Here is a 23,734-nt window from a genome sequence, read left to right as displayed (position 1 = left end):
AGGGAGGATCACTTGAGGCCAGGAGGTTGGGCCTGCAGTGAGCCAAGATTGCACCACTGCTTTCCAGCCTGGGGGACAGAGCAAGACCTTGTTTCTCAAAAACAACAACAACAACAACCAAAGGACTGGGTGGGTTCAGACAGCTTCCACACAGCTGAACACTTGGTGGTGCCCGGATGGTAGTGAGTACAGACAGGGCATGAAAGGTCCTTGGACCTTCCCACATCCCTTGCCCTATGCATCTCTTCCATTTGGCGGTTCATCTGTATCCTCTGTAATATCCCCCCGCTTTTTTTTTTTTTTTGAGACGGAGTTTCGCTCTTGTTGCCCAGGCTGGAGTGCAATGACGCGATCTTGGCTCACTGCAACCTCTGCCTCCTGGGTTCAAGTGATTCTCCTGCCTCAGCCTCCTGAGTAGCTGGGATTACAGGCATGTGCCACCACACCTGGCTAATTTTGTATTCGTAGTAGAGATGGTGTTTCTCCATGTTGGTCAGGCTGGTCTCAAACTCCCGACCTCAGGTGATCCGCCCGTGTTGGCCTCCCAAAGTGCTGGGATTACAGGCATGAGCCACCGCGCTTGGCCTGTAATATCCTTTATAACAAATAGGGGAAACTCAGGGAAACTGAAACTCACTCTAGCAAATTAATCAATCTTCAGGAGGGGTTCATGGGAACCCCCAATTTGTGGCCCATCAGTCAGATGTATAGGTGACACCCTACTTGTGACTGACATCTCAAGTTGGGGCAGTCTTGTGGGACTAAGCCCTCAACCTGTGGGAACTGACGCTAACTCCAGGTAGACGGTGTCAGAATGGAATTGACTTAAGAGCACACCCAGCTGGTGTCCAGGGAGAATGCCTTGGTATGTGGGGGAACAGCCTGGGGCCTGGGATTACATCTGGTGTCGGAAGTGTTGTGTCAAGTGAGAGTAGACAGTAGGAAAAACTTGGGTTTCCTTCCTTCCTTATCTCTCAGACCCAGTAAAACAGCCGTCATTCCATTGTCAGGCTTCCAGTAACACAGAGCTAAACATGACAATGATAATGACAGTTAATAACCATTAACAGATCCTAGAAGTACAGTGTCAGAGGTTACTTCATAATAAAAGTATCTTAAATCTCTGCAGAAAAGATGTCATTAGAAAAATCTGGCTAGGCATTTATGGAGGGAAGAAACTCCATAAAAGTAAATTACTCATCTCACTCTGAGCCCCCGAGTAAATTACAGATGGATTAGAGATTTAAATGTATACAAGATAACCATAAAAGTGAGAGAGAAGTTAAAAGTTTTGATAGTTTTGTGGTGGCTGATAGCCTTTCTAAACAATCCCCAAATTCAGAAAATACATAGCTACAGAGTGATAAACTTGACTACCTAGACATTAGAAATTTCTTTCTTTCTTTTCTTTTTTTTTTTTTTGACAGAGTCTCGCTCTGTTGTCTGTTGCCAAGGCTGGAGTGCTGTGGCACTATCTTGGCTCACTGTAACCTCTGCCCCCCAGGTTCAAGCAATTCTCCTGCTTCAGCCTCCCGAGTAGCTGGAATTATAGGCATGCACCACCATGCCCAGCTACTTTTTGTATGTTTAGTAGAGACAGGGTTTCACCATGTTGGCCAGGCTGGTCTCGAACTCCTGACCTCAGGTGATCCACCCGCCTTGGCCTCCCAAAATGCTGGGATTACAGATGTGAGTCACCTTGCCCAGCTGCTCCTACTATGCTTTTCTGGACTTTGATTTTTTTCACTTAGACAAAAGTATCCCAGACATTCTTACATATCAGTCAATTTTTATCATGACAGTTCCAGAGTATGGATGTGGCAATTTAACTACTCTCTAGTCCTCCTCGTCCACGTGAAGTTTGTTCACCAATCAGGGGTCATTTTTATCATAAGCAATGCCACCTGGTAGTATAGCTGTCATTCTACCATTATTGGATTCTCAGGAACATGGGACGCTTAGGGCTTTCTCCTTCTACTTTTTGCTGGTATGAATAGAACTGCCTTGGAAATCTTTGTGGACATATAAATATTTCACTAGGATGGAGTCCTATCAATGCAACTGCTGATTAAAATAAGAAAAAGATCTTTAATAAGTACAGCCAAATTACCTGTCAACCAGCCAGTACTCTCACCCACAGTGGCTCTTAACTATCTGTTCAAAGTTTACCACTCTTACAGATAAATGACAGCATATATGTGAGTTTTAGTGAGATTATAATCTTTTTGTATGTTTCTAGGCCACTAATATTTCTGTTGCTATGAGTCTTCATTCTGTTGGGTTGTCTTGTCTTATTGACATATTAAAGCTCTAGGGTAAAATTCTAGAAAGGGCATTACTGTGTTAAGGCTATTTGCAATGTAAATGTTGATATATATAAATCAACTGTTCCACCACAAAATGCCATATACAGTTTATAACTTCTTTGGTGTTTTTTCTACATACTTGACTGTACTAACTGTTATCAACCTTTTTAATGTTTAAGAATATGAAGTATAATACATGGTATACTATTCTACATACATTTCATATTCTTTCAGCTATATATTAGGTGTGATCTTCAATGATTTGTTAGAATTTTAGTGTATAAAAGAAGGTAACTCATTGTTATGTATACTTCAAGTATTTTTCTCACTTTGATATGGATGTTTGATAATTTTTAAGATTTTCACTGTGCTTAGACATTTCTAATGTCGGGGCCAGGTGCGGTGGCTCATGCCTGTAATCCCAGCATTTCGAAAGGCCAAGGCAGGTGGATCACTTGAGGTCAGGAGTTCGACACCAGACTGGCCAACATGGTGAAACGTCGTCTCTACTAAAAACACAAAAATTAGCTGGGCATGGTGGCATATGCCTGTAATCCCAGCTACTCGGGAGGCTGAGCAGGAGAATCGCTTGCACCTGGGAGGTGGAGGTTGCGGTGAGCCGATTGTGCCATTGCACTCCAGCCTGGGCGACAGAGCGAGACTCCATCTCAAAAAAACAAACAAAAAACAAAAACCCCAAAACAGAAAAGCATAGTGGGAGCATGTTTTCATTAAAAACAACCTATACAAAATGTTGTGGTTTTATATATATATAAAACAAAAAAAATTCAGAAAGGCAAACAGTAGAAGGGCTGAAACTGGGTTCATTTGTTGGAATGCAACAGAAAGGGAGGAATGAAAATCAGCCCTGTTTTCCTGGCTTAAAAACTGGGGACAGTAAACATCTTTGCAAATGGCATCACACTTTTTTCTCAGAAATTGCTTGCCTTATCTTTTTGTCTATATGTCCACCACATTTTGTGTCTTCTTTCATCCTTTTTCATTTTCTATATATGAATCCTTTGCATATCATACGCATTGCATATATTTTCTCTCAGCTTCAAATATGTCTTTTGACTCTATGGGTTTTAACATTTTAATACAGTTTAATCTGACAATCTTTCTTGTTATGGTTTCTAGGTTTCCCATTTTACAAATGTTTCTTCTGATTTCCCATCGTGCTGAAGTGGGTGGCATGGCAGAGAAGGATAACACCGGAGTTTGACAAGGAGGTAGCATTTGGAATTCTCTGCTTTATCAGTACTTACAGGATCCGGGACACACAGACTTTGAAATATGTTGTCACCAAAAATGGAAAAATGCACCACAGAGGGACAACAAAAGCTTCCTACAAGAGTCCTACCAAAATACCTGGGATACAGTAATCACTCAATGAACATAAACTCCACATACTGGCATGCTCAGGGAATGGGTTATTAAGCAACGCATTCTGCTAAAAGTGGCTAAAACCACCAAAAGTTGGGTTTTTTCTCAGCGCAGTAAGAAAGATGACTTACTTCACAAGTTGGATACTGGATTCCGACTCAACTCATTACATACCATCCTGTAACAGGAAGTCCTGTTTCAAGAGGATGTGGAGCTCACTGAGCTACTTGATTCCAGTATCCTGTCTGCAGGGCAACCTCAACAACAGGAAAGTGGATACCTTGCAACACTTTGCTCCCTGGCAACCCCTAATATTTGGGATGTCTCAATGCTATTTGCCTTCATTAGTTTGCTCGTTATGCTTCCCATTTGGCAGATTGTATCTTCCTGGCTGGTATGGGGAGTGATTCTATTTGTGTATTTGGTCATAAGAGCTTTGAGAGTATGGAGGACAGCTGAACTACAAGTGACCTGAAAAAAATACAATGTTCATTTGGAAGATATGGCAGCAAATAGCTGAGCTATTACTAACCTTGTAAGAAAAGCTTTATGTCTCATTCAAAAAACTGAAGTGATTTCCAGAGGATTTATACTTTTGCTTGACAGGGTCAGTGCTTTATCCCATTTAATAAATGGAATAATTTATTAAATGATTAATAATTATTAAATTTATAATAATTAATAAATCATATAATTCATAAATATTTATAAATTATATAATTTAATACATTGAATTATTATTGAATGATTAATAATAAATGATTATTTATCCCATTTAATAAAGCTGAACAGCATCCCACTCAGTACCTCATCGGTCTCTGGAAAGCTGTCTTCAGAACTTCCAAGCGGCAAGGCTATCTATCCTATGGATGCTAAAAAACTACCCTCTGAACTCTGAAAGTGACAATGTAACCAGCTATATCTGTGTCGTGCCTTTTAAGGAGCTAGGCCTTGGACTTAGTGAAGAGTAGATTTCAGAAGAGGAAGCACTTAACTTTACAGATGACTTCAGCCTGCCTACATTGAAGGTTTTGTTCCAACTCTGGGTGGCAGAGTTCAGAATTCTTCAGACGGTTAGCCTTATTACTTTCTATAGCCAGTTCATCTCCTGGGCCTTTACTTAACTTCAGCACTTTTGCCTCATCATATCTTATCTGATTTGACTCGAGGTCTACCTCATGCTTACTATGCCTGTTTAAAAGAGCTTAAGTGCAACTCTGAATTCTATCAGTACTTTGAAACTCAGCACCAGTCAGTACCAGTGTTTATCCAAAACTCAACAGAAGTCAAAAGAACTGAATAACGTTCACACAGCAGTGTGCAACTTGCAGCTCCATGTGAAAGCATTACTGAATAAGGTAATAATTCTCAAAGATACATTTGAAAAGCTTATTTGTATGAAAGAAGCACAAGAACAGTGTCAGAGGCTTATCAAATCCTAGAACAGAAATTAAAGTTGATTCAGTCCCATGGTTAAACAAGCAACAATTGTTGGGAAGAGGCCATTTCTCAGGTGGACAAACTGCTATGAAGAAATACAGATTAAAAAAAGGCAAGCCTCAGGTAGTGTGTGAAAACCCACACTGTACAGTGGTACCTTTGATGCAGCCTACTCTACACACTGCAGACAAAGATCCACTCCCTGAGAAGGATGGACTTAAAGCTTATGTAGGTGATATAGATATTGACAGTGATTGCAGAAAGGATGATTTTTATTACTTGTCTCAAGAAGACAAAGAAAGACAGAAGCATGAGCATGAAGAATCCAAGAGGGTGCTCCAAGAATTAAAATCTGTGCTGGGATTTAAAGCTTCAGAGGCAGAAAGGCAGAAGTGGTTGTAACCTCTACTTAGTGATCATGCTGTGTTGAAATCCTTGTCTCCTGTAAGCCCAGTGGAACCCACAAGTAATTCAGAACCATCAGCGAATTCAGATACAGGAAAAGTCAGTAAAAATGATACTGAAAAGGAAAACAGTAAACACTCCACAAGTGACAATGAAATAAGTAGGACTGAGTATTTATGTGAACTCTCTAGAGCAGGGGTGTCCAATCTTTTGGCTTCCCTGGGCCATACTGGAAGAACTGTCTTGGGCCACACATAAAATACACTAACACTAAAGACAGCTGATAAGCTTAAAGAAAAAAAAACTGCAACAAAATCTCATAGTTTTTTTTTTGTTGTTTGTTTTTTGTTTTTGTTTTTTTGAGACAGAGTCTCGCTCTATCGCCCAGGCTGGAGTACAGTGGCATGATCTCGGCTCATTGCAACCTCTGCCTCCCAGATTCAAGCAATTCTCCTGCCTCAGCCTCCTGAGTAGCTGGTATTACAGGCATGCACCACCATGCCTCACTAATTTTTGTATTTTTAGTAGAGACAGGGTTTTGCCATGTTGGTCAGGCTGGTCTCAAACTCCTGAACTTGTGATCCGCCCGCCTCGGCCTCCCAAAGTGCTGGGATTACAGGCATGAGCCACCGCACCCAGCCAAAAATCTTACAACATTTTAGGAAAGTTTACGAATTGTGTTGGGCCGCATTCAAAGCTGTCGTGGGCTGCATGTGGCCTGGGGCAATGGGTTGGACAAGCTTGCTCTAGAGGGTAAAAATAAAGACAATTCTGCAAATGAAGTCTTCCTCCAAGGAGCAGAAGAGAGAATGCGTTACCAATGTGAAGGCGAAGATGAATCTCAAGCAGATGGAGGCATTCTGGCCACTACCCCTCCATCTCCCAGGGAGTCCTTACAGACTTCCATTAAGCAGAGGCTGGCATGGCTACAGCTGTCACTGGATTTTACCTTCACTGATGGCCTTGCTGTAGAAGTGGCTGCTAGATCTCTCTCCTTTACCATCATGCAGGAAGAGAATTTTGGTGATGAAGAGGAAGAACAAATGAGGTAGAAGAAAAGTAAGAACCAAGATTCACATGAAGTGATTTTAGGTTGTTTCTTTTGTGAAAGTGTTTAGCTTCAAGACTGGAGAGGGAATATAAGTGTACATCTACTATATATAAAGTTAAGATGTAAATTTACAGGAATAACCCTGGTTTGAGTAACTGATCTGAAATTAGTAGCTCCCTGTAAATGGCAGATCTTTCAGAAAAAAAAAAGAGAAAGGTAAGGGCTCTATTAAATAAACTGTGGTTTTATTTGTGGTATAACTGATCAATCTTGGAAATAAGTATTTTTAATAAGAAATGAATGATCATTCCTTGCCAGAATTTGCTACCATAAGGTGATATGGATAATTGTGTTACAAGAACATTAACATTTAGTATGACTCTTTTTTACTGTATTCTTGCAGATAATAACTACAGCTATTATGTTAATAACAAGTTGTTTATATTTTATTTTTGTTTATACTAGTCTTAAAACAAAGATCCAGGTTCTGAATAAAAAAAAATGAATTCAGGCCGGGCGCGGTGGCTCAAGCCTGTAATCCCAGCACTTTGGGAGGCCGAGACGGGCGGATCACGAGGTCAGGAGATCGAGACCATCCTGGCTAACACGGTGAAACCCCGTCTCTACTAAAAAATACAAAAAACTAGCCGGGCGAGGTGGCGGGTGCCTGTAGTCCCAGCTACTCGGGAGGCTGAGGCAGGAGAATGGCGTAAACCCGGGAGGCGGAGCTTGCAGTAAGCTGAGATCCGGCCACTGCACTCCAGCCTGGACCACAAAGCGAGACTCCGTCTCAAAAAAAAAAAAAAAAAAAAAAATGAATTCATACAATTGATACATGCTGGGGCTTGGAACTAAGAAGTAGTTTCAAAAGTACTTGGGTTATGACATTTCTTATGTTTCCTTATTTATGTGTATACTTAGTAGTGAATTTTAAGATGTCCCAATGATCATTAAAAGAAAAACATTGTACCATTAAAAAAAAAGTTTCTTGCACTAAGCAAGGTTATGCCAATATCCTCTTACATTTTCACCTAATTTTTCAAATATATATTTAGGTATTTGATCAATCTGGAATTCACTTTTATATGATGTAGAAGAGTTTAACTTTCTGGGCAAAGGATATGAACAGACACTTCTCAAAAGAAGACATTCATACAGCCAACAGACACATGAAAAAATGCTCATCATCACTCGCCATCAGAGAAATGCAAATCAAAACCACAATGAGATACCATCTCACACCAGTTAGAATGGTAATCATTAAAAAATCAGGAAACAACAGGTGCTGGAGAGGATGTGGAGAAATAGGAACACTTTTACACTGTTGGTGGGAGTGTAAACTACTTCAACCATTGTGGAAAACAGTGTGGCGATTCCTCAAGGATCTAGAACTAGAAATACCATTTGACCCAGCCATCCCATTACTGGGGATATACCCGAAGGATTATAAGTCATGCTGCTATAAAGACACATGCACACGTATGTTTATTGCGGCACTATTCACAATAGCAAAGACTTGGAATCAACCCAAATGTCCATCAGTGACAGACTGAATTAAGAAAATGTGGCACATATACACCATGGAATACTATGCAGCTGTAAAAAAGGATGAGTTCATGTCCTTTGTAGGGACATGGATGCAGCTGGAAACCATCATTCTCAGCAAACTATCACAAGAACAGAAAACCAAACACCGCATGTTCTCACTCATAGTAGGAATTGAACAATGAGATCACTTGGACACAGGAACCGGGTCCTATTGTGGGGAGGGGGCGGGGAGGGATAGCATTAGGAGATATACCTAATGTAAATGACGAGTTAATGGGTGCAGCACACCAACATGGCACATGTATACATATGTAACAAGCCTGCATGTTGTGCACATGTACCCTAGAACTTAAAGTATAATTAAAAAAAAAAAAAGAGTTTAACTTTCTTTCCATCCAGACAGAGACTCAACGGTGCCACCATCATTCAGTCACCATTTTTTCCACATAACTGAAATGCCATTTTTATAATTTCAACTCACGGAATCCTATATAAGCAATACAAGAACTCTAGAAGCCACAAAAGATTGTAAAATGAGACATTAAAAACACCTTGTGTCCACTCCCCAAGAGGTATAAGACAAATCAAAGCAAATAATAAACTATGAAAAATATTGACAACATATATGACAGAGATCTCATTTGCTTAAGTTAACCCAAGGAGCTAACATCCAGCAATCAAAGTAATTCCACACCCAAGAGAAAAGGGGGCAAATGACTAGAATACATATTTGAAAGAAAAAAGTACAAATGGTGGTTAAAAATGAAAAAAGACACTCAAATCAAGAAAAGCGAATTAAAATGCACTACTCTTTTGTCCCTCACAATGGCAAAAATCATAGCAGATAATACACTGTGATTTCCCATTTATAGGAAAAGGCATTATAATGTTGCCAGCAATGCAAATCAGTACATTCTATTTGGAAGGCAATTGACAGTTCTGAATCAAAATTCAAGATGCATAAACTTTGACCTAGAAACTGCGTATCTAGAAAGTTATCCTATAAATGTTCTCACATGCACACAATGGGAATCTACTATACATTGCTATGTTGTTTATGGTAGCAAAAGACTAGGAATATCCTAAATATCTATTATTAGGAGAAAGGTAATAGTGGTATTACCATCAAATGAAGTATCAAGCAGCCATTTTTGTAAATGGGGTAGGCCACTGGTTTTAAACACTGGATAATTTTATTCCTCAGGGAATACTTGACAATGACAAGAGATATTTTGGTTGCCAACACTGGAGGAGGGAGCGCTACTGGCATCTAGTAGAGCGTCCAGGGATGCTGCTACATATACAACGCACAGGAAGGCAACCCATGACAAATAATGACCTCAACCAAAATGTCAATAGTGCCACACTGAGAAACCCTGGTGTAGAGTTAACACAAATGAAAAGATCATTAAAAAAAACAAAAAGGACCAGAAAGACCAGGATGTACTGTAACTTGTTAAAGAGAGAAAGAGAAAGAGAGAGAGAGCACATGCAGGAGAGAACAAGTGATTGTGTGTAAGCAGAGAAAGAGATTCATGAGTTCAAGACCAGCCTGGGCAACATGGCAAAACTCCATCTCTACAAAAAATACAAAAATTGGCTGGGCATGGTGGCATGTGTCTGTAGTCCCAGCTACTTGGGAGGCTGAGGTGGGAGGATTGTTGAGTCTGGGAGGCGGAGGTTGCAGTGAGCTGAAATTGCACCACTGCACTTCAGCCTGGGGGATAGAGCCAGACCCTGCTCAAAAAACAAAAACCACAAAAAACGTTTTGTTGTTGAACAAAGCTTTTGTTTGAACTTTTTTACCACGTGCATCCATTGCTTTTGAAATGCCCAATGCAATTTGTTAATGTTCTATTCAGAATATTTTTCATATTTTGACATTTATATTCTTAAGGGAAACTGGTCTATGATTTTCTTTTTTGTAGTACCTTCCTCAAATTTCAGGTTAAGTGGCTTCACAAAATGAACCGGGTGACTTTTCATCTTTAATAGCCTGGAAAATTGGAACACAGAAATTATCTGGTCTTTACATTTAGTGAAAGGAGTAATTATGAAGGATTTCGGAGGGCAAATTTAAGTCTCAGTACCTTTTAGTCAAAACTCGACTACCAGGTATAACCTCCATAAACACTGGTACTACAGAGCAAGCAGATACAGAGAAAGTTGTTCATGAGGCACTGTTTACAATAGTAAAAAGAAATTAAAAACTTAAATATCCATAAATAAAGTTACACGATATTAATACATCCATACTATGAAATAGAAATTGAAACAATCTTTATATATCGACAAGGAACACCACCCAGAAAGTAATCAGGTGCAAAAGATAGGTATGGGAGTATGATGCCATTTGTGTAAAAGCATAAAAACAATACATATGCATATGTTTTTAGTTCCTTAAATTGATATAAATGCATCTACCCCACCATTTAACCCAACCGTTAACAATGGGCTTCTCTGACGAGGAACATGGTACTGGGTGGAGAAAGATAGAATCCTTTGGGCTACTAGTTTTTTCTACGCACATCAAAACATTATGCACAAAGTTATTATCATAAATATGAATGATGAAAAGACCAAGTGATCTAGAAATGAAGAAAGAGGAAAAAGCAAGATGAACCTATGTATTTAAACAATCTTCTGTGAGAAGGAAATGAAGAGAAGATGAGGTACAGTTCTCAGAAGAACAAGTAGAGAGCATGGTTGCTCACGCCTGTAATCCCAGCACTTTGGAGGCCGAGGTGGGGGAATCACTTGAGGTCAGGAGTTCAAAACCAGCCTGGCCAACATGTTGAAACCCCGTCTCTACTAAAAATACAAAAATTAGCCAGGCGTGGTGGTGGGCACCTGTAATCCCAGCTACTCGGAAGGCTGAGGCAGGAGAATCACCTGAACCCAGAAGGTGGAGGTTGCAGCAAGCTGAGATTGTGCCACTGCACTCCAGCCTGGGTGATAGAGTGAGCCTCTGTCTCAAAAAAAAAAAAAAAAAAAAAAAAAAAGAGAAAGAAAAAAAGAAAAAGAAAACAAAAAGAACAAGAAGTACAGAGAGGAATCTTTTTGTCTTTCCTCTCTCCTGGTGAGGGGAAGGATTAGAGAAACCAGAGGCTGAGAACAAGTTGAATAGAAAACAGCCAGAGAAGAGGGGATAATTGGTATTTTCAAGTCTACTATATAGATTCCAAACCTTGCCTCAATTTCACTGGAAACAAAGTATGGGTAAATTAGGAACTCACCTGGGACATGGCCATCCTGTTCTGCTCTGGACAAAGGATGGAGATCTATAAAGGCAAAATTAGGAGAGTACACTCGGTAGGTACAGCCATTAGACCACCATTACCATCCTGATAATAATTACCCTTGTACCCTGGGAAGAATGATCTAAAAACATGACCTGGTAGCTCCAGCTGTTTCCATGAAACTCTACTAAAATCATGTAGGTTTGGCAAATGAAATTTTGTTTCCCTTACTGGACAGATGTATGACTTGTGTCTAAAGATACCTACTTTAGAAACCAGTTACAATTAACATCTCCTTTATCTTAAGAGTTCTATTGCCAGGCGCGGTGGCTCACGCCTGTAATCCCAGCACTTTGGGAGGCCGAGGCGGGTGGATCACAAGGTCAGGAGATCGAGACCACGGTGAAACCCTGTCTCTACTAAAAATACAAAAAATTAGCCAGGCGCGGTGGCGGGTGCCTGTAGTCCCAGCAACTCGGGAGGCTGAGGCAGGAGAATTGCGGGAACCTGGGAGGCGGAGCTTGCAGGGAGCCGAGATCGCGCCACTGCACTCCAGCCAGGGGGACAGAGCGAGACTCCGCCTCAAAAAAAAAAAAAAAAAAAAAGAGTTCTATTCCTAGACATTTGTCATAATGAAACAATTCTAAATGTGGAAAAGCTGAAAGAATGTTAACTGTAGTAATTTCTACCATTAAAATATTAATATGTGGAAGCAGCCAGGTGCAGAGGCTCATGCTTATAATCCCAGCACTCTGGGAGGCCGATGTGAGCGGATCACTGGAGCCCAGGAGTTCGAGACCAGCCTGGGCAACATGGCGAAACCACATCTCTACAAAAATTAGCCAGACATGGTAGCACATACCTGTAGTCCCTGCTACTCTGAAGGCTGGGTGGGAGGATCACTTGAGCCCAGGAAGTGGAGGTTGCAGTGAACCAAGATGGCACCACTGCACTCCAGCCTGGGCGACAGAGGGAATCTCTGTCTAAACAATAAACAAACAAAAAAATTGGAAGCAACTAAATGTCCAGCAAAGAGGACACAGTTAAAAAATATGACACATGCAAAAGCAGGTATACTGAACAGGCTTTCAAAATGCTATGAAATTTGTTTTTAGTTCCTAATGTGTTTAAAAGCAGCTTCCAAGAAAGCAAGCGCATGTGATCTCATTTTTGATAATCAATATGCACATATATGACATCTCAGAGGATTTATTAAAATGCTGATGTTGGTTACTATTGAGTGGTGATTTCAATTTTCTTCTTTTATTTGCATTTTCTCAATTTTTGATAAAGAATATCACTAGTAAAACAAAAATTAAAAATTATTAAAAATTACCTCTTATCAAACAGAGCCCTAGAGGTGAAAAGACCCTCTGCAAGTGTGTATGAGTAGGATCTCTTGATGTGGTTTGGAGGAAGGAGGCCAACAAGGGCTCAGAGGGCTGCAGGGAAGGAGAGGTGTGGGGCTGGGTGGGTAACAGCCCAGCACTGTCAGTTCTGTGAGGGGTTGAAAACCACTGTGCCTGCTCCCCTGCATCTGCCTCTTTAACTGGCCACCTACCCTGTTCCCACCCCACCACTTCCTCCTTTCTCACAATTTGCATTTTGATTGCCATGCTCCTCCTTCTTTGGCAGTTTTTCAAAAGAAAGTTCCAGCAAGGAGCTTCTGTGCAGAGCAACCATTGCATACTGCAGCAATCACTGCGACAGTATCAAGGTAACAGGGTTCAGCTTGGTGTAGCTTAGCAGGTCATGTCCCCCAGCCCACTTTCATTAAACATCGAAATAAGGCAGCAGAGCTGGATGACAGCGTACCTAGAGACTACTCTGAAATTCTACAAACTAAAAACATATTTTCTGCACTTCGGTCAGGATGAAGGGACACTCGCATTTCCCCTGGAAGCAGGTGCCTGGTTGATGATGTGGGGCTGACTCAAATTCAGAAAAAGCCAATGGCAAGAGAAGGAAGCACGGGGGTGCACAAATAGGTGTGCTAGGAGAGGCCAATCCTCTGTGGCTGGCTGTGATCCTTCCCAGCCTCATCCCGCCTTTGCAGCCACTACAGGAGGGCACCTGCCCCATGGAAGGCACCCATGCCTCCATTCACCTGTGACTTTCACCTGTCCCTCCTCCAGTAGGAATCAAACTGCACTGTCACATGGTCCTCGATGGCACCTGGAAGTTGAGCCAGTTTGCTCTGTCTCAGCTGAAGTGAGGGACAAAGGTCACTACGGGTCCAGCTCTTCTAGGACCTGCTGTCCTGTGAACCTCCTTTCTCTGCCCTGAGGATCTGGGTCTGGACTCTGGGCTGAGGCTTCTCCTCCAACTCGCCTCAGCTCAGCGTACCTCTCTTATGTCCAAGGCGGCAGGACCAAGGGATTCAGAGACAAACACACCCCAGCTGGGGCCATCACTATAGCACCAGATCTCTGCCTGTGACCCAGGGAACTCACCTCCTCCTGGGGCCTCAGCCTAAGTCTTCTGAGACTAAGTGAGGAAGCCGGGGCACAGATAAACTGGAGTCTGAAGTCGGTGTAGCAGTGGTCTCAGGTCTGCACTCTGACCCTTGAAACACAATGACCACAGGAGATTCAATTAGCAACACCTATGCTCCCTTCCATGCAGTGAAGTTGAGTAAAATCCAAAGGTTTTTACCCAACAGAAGAGGGACAACGCCTCATTCTAGCTTTAAGAGTGAATTAACATTCATGCACAGCTCAATTATCCCCAGTGACGAAAACCCTGCTTTCCTGAGTTCGGGCTTTGGAACCAACTGATTGACTGCTGTGCCACTTTTATTCACTGAAGAAATGAGTGCCTTCCATGAGCCCGTTCTCCGTGCTGGAAATACATCAGTGAACAAAATCTCAAAGTCCCAGCTACTGCAGAGTTTCTAGTCTAGCGGGGGAGACACACAGGAAACAATAAACATGACAAACAAAGCACAGGAAATGAAAAAGGATTCCTCGGGTTTGCTACCTACGTGACTTTGGACAGGTTGCCAAGCCACACTGAGCCATTTTCTCTCTATAACATGAAAATAATCATCGTAACACCTCACAGGGCTCCTGTGAAGATTAATGTGAAACATTTGCAAGGTTGCCTGGCATTTTTAGGAGCTCAGGAAACAGGGGCCGAGTGACTCAATCAATCAGTCACTTGCTGGCCCCGAACCTCGCCCCCAGCACTCACGCCCACAGGCCTGCGGGTCTCAGGGAACCCGACTCTGGTCCTGGCTCAGAGGGTCCTGAGAGCAAGGGGTCTGTCTCAGGCGGGGAAGTGGCCTGGAGGGTGGGCTTTTGAGCTAGGCTGTAGAGCCACCCTGTCACCCACAAAGGCGTCCCATGACCCCACGGTCCCGTCAACCCCCGTCCCCCATTAAAACTATCACCACCTCCGCGTCCCTCTTACTTCACCGCCAAGAGCCCGAAACCTCAGAGACCGACGACAACAGCTACTGCGAACTAGGAACCGCCCGCCCGGGTCAGCCGAGCACTTCCGTTTCCCACCGCCCCCTGGGAACGCGGGATGGGGTCGGAGTGTGTCGCAGCGCTGCGCACGCGCAGTAGCACGGGGGTGGGTGCGCCACCGCCAATGGCCAACGTGGCGGCTTCCAGGGGCCCTGTGTTTCCAATAGTGTTCGGTTTGGGGAGAAAAGCCTGTGACCATTTTCCGTGGCGAGTGGTACAAAAGGCCCAGGGGATCATCCCTTGGGGCGAGAGGCGAGCGGACTTTCCAGCGGCCTAGCTCCCGCCCGCAGGGAGGCCGAAGTGCCCCTTCTCCCACTTCGTCCTCCTGCATCGCGACCCTGCCAGTCGCTGCGGCATTGGGTGTTCGCGTCCCTCTGTCCCGAAAGCCATTGTTCCCGCTTTTTTCCCCTCCTGGGAATAGGAAAAAGAGTCGCGCCTCCGGCGTCAATAGCGCTCGGAGGCGCGGCCGTCTAAGGTCCAGGCGGGTCTCAGGGAACCCGACCATGGGGCTGGCTCTCAGAGAGTCATGAGAGCAAGGGGTCTGGCTCAGGCGGGGAAGTGGCCTGGAGGATGGGCTTTTGAGCTGGGCTGCAGAGCCAGCAATCTCTTGAAATGAGGAAAGAAACCCTCATTCTGATTTTTCTCTACTCAGTAGAGGGGCTCCAATTCCTGAGATCCTAGACCCCTGGGAGAATCTAGATTTTACTTTTTTGAAAACGCACTGTAAAAAGCAGAGAGGTGTTTTCTCTGAGATTGCCAGCCAGTGGCAACATGGTCCCCGAAAAAGGCCTGTAGTAGCCTTGAGGAAAGTTTTCTGTTTCCTGTCTGGGCCTGGGGGAAACAGACCAAGTGTGTTCTTCATCCTTCTGTGGCTGCCTGGTCACCAAGCAGGCTTCCTTGGGTCAGGTGTGGCAGGGTCTCCACCAGGTACAAAGCAGTCCCTTCTGTGCTGGAGCCAACTGGTTCCAGACACTGTTTATAGATGAAAGTGTCAAAGCTGATCATGGAATCCATCAGATATGTATTTAATTTCCATTTAAACATGGGTCTTTCTCCTTTTTCTCTTTCTCCTCTGCAGGTTAACTTGCATTCCCCAGGTAGTTTGAATGAGTCTCAGCCCAAATTTGCAAACTCAGTACAGCCATCCCCTGGGAAGTCACCCTGTCTAAGCCTCCTGTACAAGTCCTAGGAAAAGAACCTGTTTTCCCTTGGGCATGTGAGCAGTGAATTATTGCTCATTCAGAATTTCATGTGTATGTGTTGCTGATGGCCAGGTTTAGAGATACCAACCTATTTGTTTTTAGAGGAGAGGTGAACTGATAACATTCTTTTGAGACATCACTATCACTAGGCAGGAAAGGGCTAATAGTATGACAGTGTCCTGAGGACAATAAACTGCAAACTGCAAAAGCACCTGGTCTGTGGCCCTGACCAGCATCTCTCCATATCCTGATTCTGCAGGAACAGGTATTTCTTCAGAAAGAGAAGGGACTGATGTTTTAGATGTGACCAGATGCAGGGCACGCTTTTATTGCCATGCCAGCATTTGCTATTCATGATGTTAGTATTCAAAAATTAAGAAACACCCTGCTTGGGACATTGGTGTCTAATAATCCATTGGAAGAGAAGACTGGAATCCACCACTTACTAGCTTCTTGGGCCTCATTTCCCCCTTTTCTCCCACAGCTGAGGACCACCTATCCTAGATGGCTGCTGTTATTGTTCAAAGGAACCTCTTTAGAGCCTCAAGCCCAGGAATAGCCCATGGCAGGCACCTGGTAAATGTCAGTTTTCACTGTCCTCTCCCGACACTATGAAACATGCTGTGCTCTCTGCAACTGCTCTTGTGGATTTCCATAGGCAGGAGAGTATCCAGTATTAAGTGGAGCTGGTATTTTCAGAAATGAAGCCCCTTTCCTTATTTGTGCCAGCCTGTTTTGTCTTGGGCATATGTGCATTGCATTATTGCCCACTCTGTATTTTATTTGCATCTGTTAACGATGGCCAGGTTCAGAGATACCACCCTATTTATTTCTAGAGGAGAGGTGAACTGATAACTTTCTTTTCTCATACCATTATCTCTAGGTAGGAAAGGATTAATAGAGTTAGTGTGACAGTGTCCTGTGGACAGCATAGAAACCGCCCCAACCTCCGCCCTCCCGCAGGCTGCAGAAGTACCTGGTTTGTGGCCTTTGCCAGCCTCTCTTCATATCCTGATTCTGCAGGAACAGGTGCTTGAACATTAGGAGAAGGGGCTGAATCTTTGGGTGGGGTTTCATGAAGGGCACACCGTTATTGGGATGCTAGTATTTGCCATTCATGACACTGGCATTTGGGTATCATGAAACACAGGAAAGTTTTTCCAACCCCCACCGTATTGACTGTTGGGATCTACTAATCCATTAGAAGAGAAGACTCAAATCCATCACTTATTGACCCGTTGGACTTAAGTTCCCTCCTCGTTGTCATAGCCAAGCACCACCTGTCCTAGATGGCTCCTGTTTTGTTCAGAGGAACATCTCTAGAGCTGCAGGCCCAGGAATAGCCCTTGGCAGGCACCTGGTAAGTGGTGTTTTCATTTTCCTCTCTCCCACACTATGAAACATGCTGGTGCCCCTTTTAGACTTTTCCATACTGTGGACTTCCCTTTTTCCATTTCCTTGCACAGTTGTGCCTGTGCCTGACACCAACTTTGCCCAGGATCACCACTTGTATCCACCTGCAGAGGCTTCTTATTGAGTTGAAATTTATTTTATTCCTGATGCTACAATATTATTTGCATTGATACCCAGTCCACAGTTTGTTTCAGTCATCCTGGTGCAGTGGGCCTTCTGAAATCCAGCTTGAGCCTCCCCTTATCAAAGGACTTGCAAGGTTGTCAGGAAGTTCCAGACCTCAGCAGCAGTTACTGCAAGGCACTGCTGGGCTTTTTCCACATCTGAAGGGCGAGGTCCTGAGTAATTGCAGTGAGCAGGAGCTGAGTCATGCTTGATTTCTTGCTGTGGTTTGGCATGTTGCTGATGGTCCCTGGATCCTCCCTCATCCTAGATCCTTTCCCTCCAGTAAGTGTGGCGACAGGCCCACCAGGCAATGCCTTGATGACATTCCATTTTTTGAACTGTGTGAGTTCCTGTAGGGAAAGGAAAGCCAATTACAAGTGGTCATCTCCTACCTGGATGGCACTGCTCTGTATATGGCTGCTCTGTAGATTTTCACAGGGAAGGGAGTATCTAGAGTTGAGTGTAACTGGAATAGACAACAAAGGAATGGGGAATACATGCAGGGGAACTGATTGATTGCCTAAGATAATATCATGAAACCAATCTCATGCCTGTCTGGTGGTTCAGAGGTTAGAGCTCCAGTCTTTGAGTGACTGTGCCCATTGTTGAGAATTATGTATACTATGATAAACACCAAAGGTAGGAGTCTTCAGCTAGCCTCCAGGTGGCTCTATTTTAGAGGTCTCTTTCTGTTCTTGAAAGATAGTACAGGAAGTCAGAGTATAATAAGATGTACAGTGAATTTAGATGATGCCAGGCCTTGTGCTATGTGATTTACATTAATTACTTCATTTTAAAATCTTTTTTTTTTTTAATACAGAGGTTCACTCTGTCACCCAGGCTGAAGTGCAGTGGCGTGATCTTGGCTCACTGCAACCTCCACCTCCTGGATTCAAGCGATTCTCCTGCCTCAGCCTCCCGAGTAGCTGGGATTACAGGCGCATGCCACCGTGCCCAGCTAATTTTTGTATTTTTAGTAGAGACGGGGTTTCGCCATGTTGGCCAGGCTGGTCTTGAACTCCTGACCTCAGGTGATCAGCCCGCCTCAGTTTCCCGAAGTGCTGGGATTACAGGCATGAACCACCGCACCCAGCCCATTTAAAAATTCTCAACGTCTGTCATTATTATGATACCCTGTCTACAGATAAAGAGACTGAAGCCCACAGATATCAGGCAACTCGCCAAAAGCTTCATAGCTGATAAATGAACTCAGGATTTAAGGTTAGACAGTTTGGCTCCAGAACATACACCATTGATCTTGACACCATTCTGTAGTTATTAGAGCACCCTATTTACAAAAAAAGGATCAGGGTGATTACATGACTTGCCCAATTTGGACAACCAGTGAGTGGCACAATTAAAACTAACATCTAGGTCTCCTGACTTCAAATCTCATTCTTTTTTCAGGCTGACATTTGTCTTATCCCAGGTCCTCTGGAGCAGTGCATCTCAGACTTGAATGCACATTGGGATCCCCTTAAGGATCTTGTTAAATTGGAGATTCTGATTCAATACTTCTGTAAAGGGCCTGAAATTCTGCATTTCTAACAAGCTCCCAGACAATGCTATTACTGCCGGTCCTCAGACTATGCTTTCAGTCAAAAGAAGATTTGAGCAACCCTCTGGTTTAGCAGCTGTGGCTTCCAAGCAGGAGAATTTCCTTAAACGCATATCTACCTACACACACACACACACACACACACACACACACACACACACACACACACAAGACACAGCAGGTGTGTTCTCTGAGTCTCACTTCTGAGACCCCTTAACAATTCCCTTCTGGGGTGAAGAGTCTGAGGCCCAAGGAGGGAAAAAAACTCTTCAGGGAGTCATTAACAGACTGGAACTAGGACCCATTCCACTTGACTTCTCAGCCAATGTTCCTCCCTCCCCTGTTCCTTCCTCCATTGCATGAGGGTTTCTGGGGAGAACAGTAGTAAAGGAACGGGCATTGTTCAATGTCACATTATTCATGACTTTGCAGGAAAAAACAATGTGATCCTCATTCCAGGTCTTCTTGCCTGCCATGCTGTACTGAACACATGATTTAGCTGCCCGGGAGGATTCAACTGTACTGAGCCTAGGAGAAAGGTCAAAATGGTTCCCTTCAGAAATCTGCCTGCCCATGCAGCTACCATCCTGGGGAAAATGTAACTACAGCAACCTCTCAGATGCTCAGACACCATTTGTAAGCCCAGTTGCCTGCCCACAAACTCTAGGAATTACCAGTAGCTAGATGCATACTACAACTTTTGTACTACTATGGTTAGGTCAAATTACTGATTAGACCCAAAATTTAATGGCTCAGATACAATTTCTTTCTTGCTCACACAAGAATCAACCGTGGGTATTCCATATTGACAGGCAGTGCCCCTTCATGTAGACCCAGCCTGTTGTCATCTCTGCCCTCTTCAAAATGGCTTCCAAGGTGCTCTGGGCATCATCATTCCTGGAAGTGAGAAAGAATATGGATGACTATAGCTCAGGGTTTACAACTAGCTTTCAGGATCACCGTGGTCAGGAAATTGTTTCTGCCACCCAGAGGACAGAAAACTGCAGAAAGCCATTGCTGATAGCATGAGTATCCCATTGGCCCCAGCATGATTAGCTTAGAAAGGAGTTTAACAGGGTGCTGTGAAAACTCACATCTGCTCTTCCTGCTAGAGGAAAAGTATGGCTTCTAGCTCCCTTCTCTCTTCCAAATTTTCTTCAGAGATTGCATTCGCAAGGGAGTCTGAGAAATATTGTCTCAAGGCCTCCAGCCTCTGAAATCCAGGGAAGAGAATAAGAGTGGGAATGTTGTGGAGTGTCAATAGACAATACCTGGTGCATCTTTGAAATTCACATTAAAGTTGAAAGATTTGTCTCCCTTTTCTTCCTTCCAAACTGAAGTAGAAGACTGCAGAACCCTCTAGTGTCACTGCAAACTGAGGCATCAGCTGCCGAGGCAAGCAACAATAGTTTGTGTCATGAAATTTTCTTTTCCAGGTCCTAGACTCCCTGGGTATAAAGTTAGCCCTAGTTTATGCTCCCCAGTATTCTTGTGGCCCTGGTTTAAATGTGTCCCCTAAAATTCATGTGTTGGAAAGTTAATCCCCAGTGGAACATTGTTTAGGTGGGGCCTTCAGTTTAAGAGGCGATTAGGTCATGAGGGCTTTGCCCTCATGAATGGATTAATGTGGGAGTGGGTTCGTTATTGTGGGAGTGGAGTTCTTATAAAGGATGAGTTTGTCCTCCTCTCTTGCTCTGTCTCTCCTCCGTGATATCTTCTGCTATGCTATGATAAAATGAAAAGGCCTTCATCAGATGTGATGTGGCTCTTCAGTCTTGGACTTCCCAGACTCCAGAACCATGACCCAAATAAATTCTGTTAACTAAAAATTACCCAGTCTGTGGTATTCTGTTATAGCAGCATAGAATGAACTAAGACAGAAAATTGGTACTGAGAAGTGGGGCAATTGTTATAACAAATACTTGAAAATGTGGAAGCACCTTGAAATTGGGTAATGGTTAGAGGCTGGAAGAATTTAGAAGAGCAGACTAGAAAAAGCCTAGGTTGCCGTAAATGGAGCATAAAGGTCATTTCTGGTGAGGGCTCAGAAGTAGACAAGAGCTGAAGCAAAAACCTAAATCTTCTTAGAGATTAGTTAAGTAGCCATTGTATTGTGTCATTCTTGCATTGCTGTAAAGAAATACCTGGCTTTCTGCTCCTCCTGTTCAACAGACAGCTGCATCTTCTCTTGCATTTCCGGCCGCATCTCTGAGACACCATGGGGAAGGTGAAGGTCGGAGTCAACGGATTTGGTCATATTGGGTGCCTGGTCAGCAGGGCTGCGTTTAACTCTGGTAAAGTGGATATTGTAGCCATCAATGACCCCTTCATTGGCCTCAACTACATGGTCTACATGTTCCAGTATGATTCCACCCATGGCAAATTCCATGGCACCATCAAGGCTGAGAACGGGAAGCTTGTCATTAAATGGAAATCCCATCACCATCTTCTAGGAGTGAGATCCCTCCAAAATCAAGTGTGGTGATGCTGGCACTGAGTATGTCGTGGAGTCCACTGGCATCTTCACCACCATGGAGAAGGCTGGGGTTCACTTGCAGGGGGAAGCCAAAAGGGTCATCATCTCTGCCCCCTCTGCTGATGCCCCCATGTTCGTGATGGGCATGAACCATGAGAAGTATGACAACAGCCTCAAGATCATCAGCAATGCCTTCTGCACCACCAACTGCTTAGCACCCCTTGTCAAGGTCATCCAGGACAACTTTGGTATCGTGGAAGGACTCATGACCACAGTTCACGTCATCACTGCCACCCAGAAGACTGTGGATGGCCCCTCCGGGAAACTGTGGCGTGACAGCCGCGGGGTTCTCCAGAACATCGTTCCTGCCTCTACTGATGCTGCCAAGGCTGTGGGAAAGGTCATCCCTGAGCTGAACGGGAAGCTCACTGGCATGGCCTTCCATGTCCCCACTGCCAACGTGTCAATGGTGGACCTGACTTGCTGTCTGGAAAAACCTGCCAAATATGATGACATCAAGAAGGTGGTGAAGCAGGTGTCAGAGGGCCCCCTCAAGGGCATCCTGGGCTAAACTGAGCACCAGGTGGTCTCCTCCGACTTCAACAGCGACACCCACTCTTCCACCTTTGATGCTGGGGCCGGCATTGCCCTCAATGAACACTTTGCCAAGCTCATTTCCTGGTATAACAATGAATTTGGCTACAGCAACAGGGTGGTGGACTTCATGGCCCACATGGCCTGCAAGGAGTAAGACCCCTGGACCACCAGCCCCAGTGAGAGCGCAAGAGGAAGAGAGAGACCCTCACTGCTGGGGAGTCCCTCACTGCTGGGGGACACTCAGTCCCCCACCATACTGAATCTCCCCTCCTCACAGTTTCCAGGCAGACCACTTGAAGAGGGAGGGGCCTAGGGAGCCCCACCTTGTCGTGTACCATCAGTAAAGTCCCCTGTGCTCAGCCAAAAAAGAAAAGAAAAGAAAAGAAAAGAAATACTTGAGATTGGGTAATTTATAAAGAAAAGAAGTTTAATTGCCTCACAGTTCTGCAGGCTGCACAAGCATGGTGCCAGCATCTGCTTGGCTTCTGGGGAGGTCTCAGGGAGCTTTTACTCATGGTGGAAAGCAAAATGGTAGCAAGCATGTCGTGTGGTAAGAACAGGAGCAAGAAATAGCAAGAGTGAAGATGCCACACACTTTTAAACAACCAGATCTTGTGAGAACTCACTATCACAAGGACAGCACCAAGGGGATGATGCTAAACCATTTCTGAGAAATCCAGCCCCATAATTCAATGACCTCCCACCAGGCCCCACCTCCAACATTAGGGATTACAATTGAACATGTGATTTATAGGGGACAACATCCAAACTATATCAGTTGTGATCAGAATGTTGGTAGAAATACAGACAGTAAAAGCCATTCTGATGAGGTCTGACAGAACTGAGGGACAAAGTATTGGAAACTGGAGTAAAGGCCATCCTTGCTATACAGTTGCGAAGACTTTGGTGGAATTGTGTTCATGTCCTGAGACTTTGTGGAAGGCAGAACATAAGAGTGATGAAGTAGGATATCTGGCAGAAGAAATATCTATGTAGTAAAGCATTCAACATGCTGCATGGCTTCTTTTGGCTGTTCACAGTAAAATGAGAGAAAACAAATGATTTAAAGGCAAAATTTATAATTAAAAGGGAAGCAGAATGGAAAGATTTGTAAAACTTCCAGTCTGGCATGTAAAGAATAAAAAAGGATGTTTGAGAGAAAATACTATGAGTGTGGCCAAGTCACTGTTTGCTAAAGAGATTAATATGGATAAAAAGTTCTATTCATCAATATAGTGGGAGAATGACTCCAAAGGGATTTCGGAGATCTTAAAGGCAAGCTAGGATTTTGAAAGTAGGGCTTCCAGAGAGTTCCCTGCAGGACCTCAGCATTCACTGCCCTGTGCCAACTTGGGACTCTGCCCCCTGAGTTCTGCACAGTGCTGCTCAGTCACCTGGCCATGGCTCAAGAAGGCCCAGGTAGGGCTCATCCTACCACTTCAGAAGGTACAAGCTGTAAATCTTACTGGCGTCCACAT

General features: G+C 43.9%; 1 protein-coding gene and 3 pseudogenes across 26 annotated transcripts in view; 3 read left to right on the top strand and 1 right to left on the bottom strand.

Annotated features, from left to right (window-relative positions):
• Positions 1-17,333, bottom strand: part of KRBOX4 (KRAB box domain containing 4) — a 31,162-nt gene extending 13,829 nt beyond the window's left edge. For 14 of the 26 annotated variants that reach the window (XR_012429736.1, XR_012429737.1, XR_012429738.1 and 11 more), the window contains exons 1-3: positions 14,787-14,882; positions 13,829-13,940; positions 11,373-11,417 (exon numbers count right to left, since the gene is read on the bottom strand). Coding sequence is in view for 15 of the 26 variants with exons in the window: in XM_045383141.2 (XP_045239076.1) it covers positions 11,373-11,387 (15 nt within the window). In the remaining 11 variants the exon portion in view is untranslated. 26 annotated transcript variants of the gene reach the window in all.
• On the top strand, positions 3,592-4,440 carry LOC135964417 (vezatin pseudogene; annotated as a pseudogene).
• Positions 4,473-5,795, top strand: LOC102127885 (vezatin pseudogene; annotated as a pseudogene).
• Positions 17,334-21,393: 4,060 nt separating the features above from the next.
• Positions 21,394-23,479, top strand: LOC102117142 (glyceraldehyde-3-phosphate dehydrogenase pseudogene; annotated as a pseudogene).
• The last annotated feature ends 255 nt before the right edge of the window (positions 23,480-23,734 follow it).

This window comes from Macaca fascicularis, chromosome X (assembly GCF_037993035.2).
Source record: "Macaca fascicularis isolate 582-1 chromosome X, T2T-MFA8v1.1".
In the NCBI taxonomy this organism is placed as follows: Eukaryota; Metazoa; Chordata; class Mammalia; order Primates; family Cercopithecidae; genus Macaca; species Macaca fascicularis.
Note: the sequence above shows the minus strand (reverse complement) of the source record. Positions and strands in the feature narration are given on the sequence as shown.